Consider the following 11,665-nt stretch of genomic DNA (forward strand, 5'->3'; position numbering starts at 1 on the left):
TCATGCCAATAAGTATTTTGAATTTGGAATCAATCTCTCTTAGGTCTTGAGAGAGTAGAAGCATTACTCTTTCAGGGTAATAAATTTTTCTACTCTTTATTAGTGGCACTTTAGTTATAACACCAATGGCACTTAATTGATGCTTTTTTGAAAAAATATTATTATTATCATTATTTATTCAACAGGGCCGGTTGTTGGTTACAAGAATAAGTTGAATTGAACAAAGAATCGCATGATGTGATGCCTCACACGTTTCAATAGTTTGTCAACCTCCAAATTATTTAACAAATTCAGACCCAAATAGAAAAACTGATTTGCTCCACAAATATGTGTATGTTGATAATTTTGTATAATTAGGTGCAAAAGTATTTAAAAATACACTGGTCTAAAAAAATGTACATATACAAATAGTACAAAAGGAAATGCTCTTACAATCAAATGATATGGCAAATCAGTAAATATAAATATAATATATGGCTGCACCTAATTAAAGAAAGTATTTTTTTTCCAAAACTACTTTTAGTACTTTAATTGGTATCAGAGCACGCACTGATCAGAGGAATATAAAGTCCATTATATTTGTGGCATGCTATGCTTAATTAAAATGCATGCTCCACTTAAGGAACTGAATTAAAGGATACTTTAATCTTTTCCTAACTACTAGTACCAGTCTAAAGCATAAACCTAATTATTTTAATCTATAAATATAAACAATAGAAGAGGCCTGCACCCTTTTGAGTAAAGTTCTGAAATATTATATTGCAAGCATCAATTAAACTATTTGAAGATCCATCCCCCTCAAGAAGGAATCTGTTACCAACTTGATTCTTTAATGTACAATAAATAATGAACAAGTAATGCAAATAATGATATTTCCATTGCAATGCAAACTAGCATATAATCATAGATCTACAATAATTCCTCCTACACATACCAATAATACTATGAAAAACAATAAGGGTTGCATCGAGTTCAAGCCATTGTTATATTAAATGCTTTCCTATTTTCAATTTTTTGCAAGGAGAAATGTTTCTTATTTATACAACAGCAGTTCCAGGTTTCCCTTCAAACAAAAAATATAAACCAGAAAGCAGTGAGATCAAAGATGATGGTGGATTAGAGACTCTTGAGATTGTGCAGATTCAGTGATGCCCTGGCTCCTCAATCGCATTCAGCACCACCACGCTCGAAGCGTAGGCTTCCGCGTAAAAAATGCCAATCTCTTCTACACTGAGGCAATCTTGATGGAGTCAGCAATTTGTCCTCTTGAATTGCTAATACATAAACCAATCAAGTTCTATAATTTATTTATTTATTTATACATTATTATATTCTATGCTTCAAAACTTCACATAACAAACTAGGTAATTTAGCTAAATCATATCATAAAGTGGTTGCTATACTTTCTTAGTTTCTTCTTTTTATTCATTTCCTTCCTTTCATATTTATTGCTATTTATTTTCTCTGTGGACATTTGATTTTAATTAATCATGTGCTTGAAAATATAAAACAAAACAGACATAAACAAAAGGAAGCATGGTTATACGTATATAAAATACTAGAAATTGAAGAGCCTACCTAAGTTCTATCAGGTAAAATAATACTAACAAGATCATCGTTAATGGTGACGTTCAGCGGTGGCATTTGACTCATAATCCCAGGCATCTCTCTCATGCTGCACAAACTTTATTAGTGAGATTTCACAAAGATTATATACATCGATTACAAGTACAACATGAAAATGAAGATGAAGATGAAAACTAAAATGAATTAGTGTATCAATCAAGTCCTATTCAGAGGATTCACATACTCATTAAGAATTGAACAAATGTTGTGCCTTGTGTGGCAAAAGAGATCAATGTTATCCTGCAACTGTTTATCAAAGAACACTATCATTATTGCAGCATGGATTCAGAAAACAACATTATATACATCACATGAGAATGTAAACAAAAGTCACATGAAAAGAAAGTAAATCCAAAAGCATAAAACCACTTGCATATGAATTCATGCTTAATTCATATTACACAAATAACAAGTATTTAGTCTTTTCCCATAGTAATTTCTAATAAGCTTAAGCTCTAATAACAGCTATATATTAGAATCAAGGAGAGAGAGAGAGAGAGAGAGAGAGAGAGAGAGAGAGAGAGAGAATTCATGGCTCAGGTGTTCCATGAAAAACAACTTTTGACGCCATATGAAAATGTGATGATTTCTTTTACTTAACATTTTCATCTTTCCTAAACATGATATCAATCAATTATCCATGAAAAAAACCTAGGTTGGTGAAATGCCACAAATTTATATTTTAGACACTGAACTAGTTAGTAACATGGTTTAAGATTATAAATATTTGCAAAGAGCTGCAACTATTTATAATCAGCAATAAAACAATAGAATGGTTCGGTTGAGCAGTTCACCTTGTAACTAGACAAATTGTTTGTGATTTGATTAAATGCTTGAGCATTCTGCTCCATGAGTTTCCTCAAAGGACCACAAATTCCTGATAGTACACAAGGAAGAAAGCACTTGATGAAATAAGGACAATGATCCCCCGTGACATTAAAAGCTGGGGTCAGGGCAAGAATCTGATATTACATAACCAAGTACAAAAAATAAGTAAATAAAGAATAACCAAACCAAAAGAATAGTTTCTTATTGTACGAAAAAACAAGGACGAAGTAAGAATATCTTGGCATTTCATTCACCTGATACAAACTAAAGGCTTACCAGAAAGTTGTCCGAATATAAAATATTACTGAACAGTAACTACAGTGAATTACACCCTAGAACACCATGAAGATATTGAATCGATAAAGAATGAGTAATATTAACAATGTGAACCCCCCCCCCCCCTCCTTTTTTTTTGTTGTTTTTTGTTGTTTGGGGACCAACTAAAATAATGGGGACAGAAGTGGAATTTGGGGATCAAACTGTAGTCCCAAAATTTCAGGGGATCCAACGCCGCATGGGCTACTTGTGTCATACATTAATGTATTTGTACTTTCAGTTTCAACTTGTAGTAAGTATAAAATTTAAAATAATTGAGTTGCAGGCAATTAAGAGATGATGAGAACTTTCGCTAAGATAGTAATGATAAAAATAGAAGATATACTAACCATCATATATTATTCGTTGACTTCGGTCAGTCTGGCGTGACATGTATGTGGCCATGCTAGGGTTTAGAGCCATGTTTGTCTTCGAAGCTGAGTCCATTGGTTTATCCTGAAGAAGCATGACTTTAGACTATTGGTTCTTCAATCAACATTAGATCCTAAAGACATTGATTCAATTATCAAAACAGGAATCCTATTTATGGGATGCAACACAGCTAAAGTGTTATCACCACCATCATCATTGACAAGACAGTCAAGTTAAGCAAGTTGAGAGTACTCAAAGGAACTAATTTTCGTATAATGTACCTGTTTGGTCACAAACAACAATAACATCAATGAGGAATTTACTAATATCCCCAAAATAATATCATATGTGTATGTTTGTGAATTCGGAGAAGCTTGAATCAATTCTAATGGACTAGATGTGAAAATATAGAACCATTCAGTAAAATATGGCAGTATCGGCTATCGGATATGCCTCCTATTCACTTACCTTTCTGTTATGGACCTTCTTTCCCAGATTGTGGTCTTCTGATTTCCTCCGCTTTCTCTGTGAAAAGGTTTTTGTCAGTATTTTAAGCTTCCATAATAGGACAATACAGTGCAATCACAGCATAACCACCCATCTCCCAGGCATAATGATTAATGGATTACGTTCACATGGTGCAAATTTTTCATTTGTTGTGGATAAAACTTCATCTACAACCCTAACATATAATCTAACCAACATGAGATGAAAAGTAACTTTCTACTACCGCAGTTGGCAATGGCAATTATGGCCACAACGCCGCTACAGCAACCATATTTGACCCAACTGCAAGTTCCATCAGCTATATTCTCTAGAAGTGTTATCCAATTGCTGGAACTGCCACCATGACTACGACCAAAATCTAAATCCCTGCCTTTAAACCACTGATAACTTACGTTGTCATAAAAATTTCTTGCATATCTAGATTTTCATAGTCATTGCAGCTATAAAAAACTACGGTAAATGAGGAATTGGGTGGCAGGAAATGAGACAACTAAATTTTGAATAGCATGAAATAATCACAACATTTTCAAGAAAACATAATGCATTGCAAATTTCAAATTTTCTTCTATACCCATGTTCAGCATAGGCATCACTAATAATGCTCAAAATACAAATATTGGAGAATCTGTTGAAAGAAAAGGTGCTTACTGTCATCCATCTACACCTCAAAGCAACATCGCGAACAGTTTTATCAGGCAATGTGGCAGCAATTTTTATGTACCTCATTATACTTGGCTCATCGGCATATCTAGTGATAAAACAGAAGAATCAAGAAAACAAGGGTTAGGAAACATAAGACTAGAACAAGCAAGACAATACTAGCACAATGACATAAGCATACTTTACAATAATGAATGTAGGACGACGAATAATGACTCAAATTCCAATTGGAACCCATATTTAGAAATTGAAGACAGGGTTGTAATAAGAAAAACAACACATGAACATCAGCAAATAGAATGAGAGGCATCATGGTAGGATGACAGTATGCATACACAAGTCGCTGATACAATCATTTCATCCCTAATAACAACTTAGAAGTCTCACCACCGAAAACTATTTTCAAACCGAAATGATCTAGCAGCAAGTTACTATGCATCAATGTGACATATATTGAGGGGAGGCGGGAAGCTAAAACTAATTATCCACAACAAACAACTTACCTTGCAAGACCCTCCTCCAATTTGTACTGCTCATCAACAGACCACTCAACAGCCAATCCTGCGTCGTGCTTCAGCCCGGGGACCGAATCAAGAAGCAGCGAGGAGCCAGATGAATTACCAGCTTGACTTATGACAGGGTTGCTGGTGCTACTAATGATGGATGAATTTGGAGAATATATCATACCAGAACTACTACTCAACCCAAAATAATTTCCCATTGGAACCATCTCAGACAAGCTATTCATAGCACTAGGTTGAAATGATATTGCGTGCCTGTTCAAAGCAGAATCTAAACTTTCACTGTGAAACCCAGCGTTTGACTCTGCTGCCATCCCTTTATAACCCTTTTTTTCCTTTAAGAGTTGTCTCTAACGATTTACCCCTAAATCACCATAAGCTACAAGTAGTAGCTAAAAGCATTTTCATACAAATAACAAAGTCTAAACCAATTGACAAGTTCAGGGTATCTATCCAAAACCAGAATCATTTATATTCCTCACAAAAAAAGGAAGGGGAAAAAGGAAATCCAGCAAAAATTACAGCTCAAACACCCAGCAGAACAAAAAGGTTGTTCATCAAACTACCTTACTTCAAACACATACCAGATTCATCAACCAGGAAAATTTTAAAACCCCACGATTAAAAACACTCAAAATCGAAACTTTAGCTCCAGAAACTCAGAAGAGTGAAAAAAAAGAGAAAGGTAGAGCAACCCACAGAGAAAGGCGATGGCTGAAGTTGAAGTCCCTCCCACAGAGAGAAACCCAAATCAGTGGCCTGCAACAAAAAACGAAAAGATGAAAACTTGAGCTTCAAAGGAGTCAATTATGGAGCAACAAAGGTGCTGCAAAGGTGGAATGATAAAGCCCTAAGCAACAGATGGAAGAAAAAATAAAATGAACGTGTCGAAACAGAACATGGGGAAGTGGATAGAGAGAGAGAAAGTGATAGAGAGAGAAAGCTGTTACCTTTCCGACTGAGAGGCTAGTGGTGGTGATGGTGGCTTTTGTGGGTTTTGGGGGTTTTCTCTCACTTCAAAAATGCTATTTACTGAATCACTCACCATTTGCCATTTGATACTTTCTGGGGTTGCGGGTACCTTTTCTTTTTTTCTTTCTCTCTTTGACACCACACCTCTCCTCTCTCTCTCTCTCTCTCTATCTCTCTCAAAGAGAGAAAAGAAGGCTAACAGCTCACCAAAGAAAAGAGAAGAAAAAAAAGTAAGCAAAAATATATGAGAAAAAAAAAAAATAATGATGGTGGACTGAACAAAAGTGCGAACATAAGCATTTGATGCTATCATTTGGAGTCCACTCTGCTTTTTTTTGTTAATTTTCCCCTTTTTTCCCTATCGAGTGTGGATTAATAGTAGAATCACATAACACATATGGTAAAAAATTTAATTTTAAAAAACATTTGTTAATTATCAATAATTTAACAAATATTTGAAATTAAAATATTTTTGTTATTTTTTTAAGGGAAAAGAAAAAGAAAGGAAAAGACAGAAGCAAGAAGAAGTAGACATAAGAGGAAGTGAAGCTATATATGGAGGTTGGTCAAAGTGGCAATGATCATTGTATAAGGTCTTACTTGCACTTCCCATGTTAAAACATGTGCCCTTTCACTTCATTCAACTTGGAAGAAATTCAAGCATGGAATGTGTGCTAGTGCAAGTGCAACCCAAAGAGGGAGGAGGAGGGTCACAACCAATACTTTTATTAGTTTTAGGTGGGGAATCATTATACTTTTAAAAAATAATTGTATTTGTTTAAATATCAATTTTATTATATAAAAAATTGTGAGAGAGACAAAAGATAGTTATTAAATACAAACACTTTTATTTCTCTTTGTAATAGATATAGAGTATTAAATTAAATCATTAAATTAATAGTATTTGATTTGATATTTAATACATTAATGGTGTAAATTCAATAAGTTGGTACCAAAAATTAAGATAATAGGTAAACATAAAATATAACAATATAAGACTATATGTGTTGGTGTTTATTTTTTCATAGCGTCTTTTAACTTGTCTGATCAATAATTATTTTACTGTAAATTGAACTTTATTTTAGAGTTTAATTTTAGCCAATAAATTTATGCATGCATAATGTTTTGGTTCTTTTAATTTATTTAGATATTATTAGTTTAGATAAAAAATTAAGTTTGATAATATTATTAATATCAAATAATATCTATTGAAAATTTAAGAAAAGGGAGAGAGGACAATAGTAGATCCGTTTACAACAAATCTCATACAAGAATAAGTCAAACTAAAAAAGAAGTACGAAAAAGAATGAATCCCTTTAATACTATCCAAAAAAAATTGACACTAAAATATTTTTCTTTAAATAGAAATATATCTAAATAGGGTAGTTTATTTAAAAAATGCACATAAAAAAAATTGAAAATTTTAGGCCATCCTTTCTCTTACCTTAAGTAGTACTACTATCCCCATGAGCATGCTTATTTAGGAAAATTCCGAACATTAGTGTTAGTTGAGTTACATAAGTATCACATTTTAGGAAAAGAATCAGATCTCTACAATCTTGACAAGTAGTCACTGCTATAGTATCCTGATATCAGTTCTAATTAAATAATTCATTCATTCATTCATTAACTAACCAATAATTTTCAGTATTATTATTAGTAGTAGTAGTAACATTATTTTATATCTTTCAATAACTAAAAATAGTAAGTAGCACTGTTTGGCTATAAAGTTTAGAGAAATGGTCTAAAATATTTAGCAAATAATAATGGCAGGCTAGGCTATGATATGGCATGACTAAATAGTTGATTGGTTAAATTAATAATGCTAGCTTGAAAATTAAAGAGGCAATATGAATCTGAAAAAATGTATTGGGTCCAAAATGAAATGGGACCCCTAAGGTCTTGGAAGGGTATTTATTAAATAATAAAGGTGACAGCATCGCACCAATCCACCCACTCCTCCCACTAGAATCCGTGACAGTGCTGTCAATGTTCATCTTGGCATTTACCTACATCCATCCTTCTGCACTCTCTCTTTCAATTCAATCAGGCCCTTCGTTTTCCTGCACTTCTAAATTTTATTAAACAAAATATGTTCAATTATTTTAAATAATTCATACAAAATTTTATAATAGTAATTCATTAATATACAATTTTTAATTTAATAATTTTCATGAAATCATTTCTTCAAACACTTAAGTTAATAGTAGGACAGATTTACATTAATATTTATATTTTTAACATGACTTTTTATGTAATAAATTTTTTTTATAATTCTATATATGTTATTTTTTATTTATTTTATGTTATTTTTTTAGAACAACAGCAGATTAAATTTTAGATTTTTTATCATAAAAATTTTAATACCATATTATGTGAAAAATATTATATTTTGGAAAAAATGTTTTAGTATAAAGTTATTTATTCATAATTATACTAGTATTTTAAAAGCATTGTTGAAAAGATCACACAGCAAAAAATACTAAAAAAGTTAATATTTTCAGTATATTTAATATATCAAACTTTTTGTTTTCGAAAAAGCTGTTTTGTTTTCATACAATCCTTATTTATTATTATTTTTATATGGGACATGTTATTTATATAAGATTATTTTATGCAAAGATTACGTATGATTTTGGTCTTTAAAGTATAAGTTAAATTTTTTTTGTTTTCAATTTTTAAGCATACAAAATGTCCTTAAAATTTAAAACCAAATTTTAAAATTGTCATTTTATTTAAATATTAAAATTGTAGACCAAATTACTCATAACCAAAAAATTATAAAATAAAAAGAACAGGAAAAAAAAAGAGAAAGAGAATATTTCAATTCTGCGAAGGGGGAAGGAAAGAAGAAGGGGAGAGGAAGAAAAAGAAGCTGTCCATGACACCTCGGCTTTTGCCGTCACCTCGATACGATTTTGATCCTAAGGTATAGACTATTTTAAAACTAAATTAAACCTTAAGAACGAAATAAATTTTCAACCTATATTTTAAAAACCAAAATCGTACTTAAATTATCTTACGTGCGTTATCATTTGAGCTATAGCTCGTTGGGATTATTATTATTTTATTATTATTATTATTATTATTATTATTATTATTGGTTAAATTAAGTGAAAGTTAATATGTGGTAGAATCTAGGTATTCATTCCTCGTTTCGAACCTAACGGGTGGCTTTGGTTTGGCTTCATGCAATCAGAGAATCTCATAAAGAGTGGTGAGATGTAAACATGTACTTACTTTGACCGTTTGGTTAGTTGATAACTGTCACTATCAACTTATCATCGTCACAAGAATATGTGTAATTGATTATAAACTTACAATTGAAATTGATCCAACTTAACCATATACCCAAAAACAAACAATATTTTGCTTCCTTGGTTATTATTTTCTATATTCATTACCAAACTTTATGTTATTTATTAAGTCTATTTTTGTTGAATGTTTAAATTATAGAATACATGACGGTGGGGGTAATTTGAAGGGGCATGAATTTTAGTAGTAATATTATTTGAATGGAAATCCATGGTGTCCCACTAAGTATTAACCAGATTGGTAAGCTCTAGGGATTTTTTCAGGTAAACTCATTTTCAGCTTTTAATTTTATTCTTATAATAACGAAAGAAAAACACAGCTATTTCTCCCTTTGACACAAAAAAAGCCAACACATATTCGAAGTTTTTATTCTTAACCAACAACAAAGCATTTTTCCGTTTGTCACAAAACTACGAACAACTTGGTTTTCAATTTGCATGTGTCCCTATCCTTATCCAATATATATGAAATAGAATATAGAATATAAATACGTGTATGTTAGCAAATCATATACGAAATATTGTAAAAAGTAATAAAAGGAAAAAAAAAAGAAATTATCATAATATTAACCAGAAAGAACTGGAAGAAAAAAAAGAAAAAACTATATAAGGAACTAATTTTAATTAATCAATATTAATCAATTTTTTTTTTAGGATTTATAATGCATGATCTAGAAATAAGGATTTATGATGATGATTAGAATCTAAAATTTAACATAAATAAATAATTTTAAAAAAAATTAATTACTTAACATTACTTAAAAAAAACTCATCCTATAATTAAAAAGAATGTCATGATGATGAGAAAACATGCAGAGAAAAATATTGTGACAATTCATTATTTTTCGGCTAGTTCCTTAATTATATTTTAATTTGGATTGTTTCGGTTCGCTCAAAATAAAACTTTTAAACATAAATGAAATTATTTAACTATATTTTTTGTGAACACATGCACTTTAGATGTTCATTCATTATATAAAGAATTTCAACCAAAAAGATCGTCAAATGTTAAATAGATAAGATATACGAACACTTAAAAAGTTAGAAAAAAATATTCAAATATTATTTTGTTTTGACGTTAATTTTCCCTCGTTTATTAATCTAGAAGATACATCGTATATATACAATTTATATAATGAATTGCAAAGACATCTTTTTAGTTGGTTCAGCTTAATAATTAATTATAACCTCGATTTGTTCTAAAATAATTGAGCTGTTAATACCGAGCTGTGATTGATGGATTAATATTCTGGCACACGTAACAATTTTTTATCAATAATTGTTATTAGTACATAATTGTTCCCCTTTTAGAAATTGGTGAACAATCTAAAAAACCTTTTTATATTTTGGTTATACAAAAATATAGCTTCGTCCTTTATGAATTCTAATTAATTAATTAGCAAAGACATACAATACATGACAAACAGAATTTGATACTCATCATCAATCTTTTCATCACGTCTTCCATATTTTCATTAAAAAAATGATGTTCTTCATATATAGATGCATCAATTTCTAGGATAAATTAAATAATCAGTCAAAAACCAGCAATTGATTTTTATTATTTTATTTTCCAAAAAAAGAAAGTAAAATATTGTTTGATATTATATAATCCGAGTCCTAAATGAAAAAAAAAATTGTCGTACGAAAGTTGAATGGTGCATTATTGTGTTTTCATATTAAAAAAGGAATTTTTTCTGCCATATATACACGTCAACTTAATGATACATATTCATGTCCTTAGTTTTCTATAAATATCTGATTTTTTGTTATTTTTAAATTGAATAGACTAACTCATTCAAAAGTTAACTTTTCTAAAGATAAAAATATTTCAAACTTTTGTAAATCTCTGAATACTATTTTTTAGAATATAAAACTTGTAATAACTAATCTATTCATAGTTTCATTTATAGATGAGATTTTTTTAGAATATAAAATGTAATACACATTTGACCCTTTAATTATTAAAAAAGGAAAACAATAGATTCTAAGAAAAATTCATCAGCATTGATTGATCTTTTTTAATGTAGTTAACTAATAATGGGTTTAATTTTAGTTCCTGGAGAGATTTAAAGTGATTATCATGTCTTTTATATATTGTTCTATGAGATAAGAGATATGATTCTCTTGTAATTACCCTTCAAATAAATTGTAATTATTATAATAATTTTTTTATTGTCTATAGTATCCCCTAACTTGACAGACAAAAGACTAATCTGCTGCAAATATAAATTCCATTTAAGAATCTGGTCAATGGGTTGTTACATACACAAAGCGAAATTCGAACGCCACTTGTTTAAATGGAGAGAAGGAAACACTATAAATACTTGGAATCTTTTGCAATGGCAGTGATGAATCTTTTGAGTCTAGAAAATGAATGAATCTCTTAAAAGTGCATATACTCACAAAGAACAAGAAGATTAAGAATCAAGGTGTTTACAGCATGAGTTTTCTATCACCTAGAATGATGGATTGGAAAATCAATAACCAATATTCAAGGAGAAAATCAGCATCAAAGCATAGGTTTCAATCAAACTATTATTAACCACC

General features: G+C 30.4%; 1 protein-coding gene across 10 annotated transcripts; it reads right to left on the minus strand.

Annotated features, from left to right (window-relative positions):
* Positions 1–858: 858 nt before the first annotated feature.
* LOC114927311 (uncharacterized) lies at positions 859–5,970 on the minus strand. Of its 10 annotated transcripts, none has more exons than XM_029296924.2 (9): positions 5,780–5,970; positions 4,812–5,588; positions 4,297–4,396; positions 3,610–3,666; positions 3,120–3,225; positions 2,421–2,503; positions 1,811–1,872; positions 1,579–1,675; positions 859–1,230 (listed from the first exon to the last, which is right to left on the minus strand). In XM_029296924.2, the coding sequence occupies exons 2-8, from the start codon at positions 5,141–5,143 to the stop codon at positions 1,579–1,581; spliced, it is 837 nt and encodes a 278-aa protein (XP_029152757.1). In that variant the 5' UTR covers positions 5,144–5,588; positions 5,780–5,970; the 3' UTR covers positions 859–1,230. The 10 variants fall into 10 exon arrangements, with proteins under 10 accessions (XP_029152757.1, XP_029152754.1, XP_029152760.1 ...); XM_029296921.2 differs by having other exon boundaries at positions 1,609–1,675; positions 5,780–5,911; XM_029296927.2 differs by having other exon boundaries at positions 859–1,274; positions 1,609–1,675; positions 5,780–5,911.
* Positions 5,971–11,665: the final 5,695 nt, after the last annotated feature.

This window comes from Arachis hypogaea, unplaced genomic scaffold (assembly GCF_003086295.3).
Source record: "Arachis hypogaea cultivar Tifrunner unplaced genomic scaffold, arahy.Tifrunner.gnm2.J5K5 arahy.Tifrunner.gnm2.scaffold_146, whole genome shotgun sequence".
Taxonomy (NCBI): Eukaryota; Viridiplantae; Streptophyta; class Magnoliopsida; order Fabales; family Fabaceae; genus Arachis; species Arachis hypogaea.

Coding starts and splice junctions, on each gene's coding strand:
- LOC114927311 (XM_029296921.2), bottom strand. CDS start 5,143: ATGGCAGCAGAGTCAAACGCTGGGTTTCACAGTGAAAGTTTAGATTCT. Junction 3,226..3,609: donor AGAAGGTCCATAACAGAAAG/GTAAGTGAATAG, acceptor ATGCTTCTTCAG/GATAAACCAATGGACTCAGC. Junction 1,873..2,420: donor ACAATTTGTCTAGTTACAAG/GTGAACTGCTCA, acceptor TTTGATAAACAG/TTGCAGGATAACATTGATCT.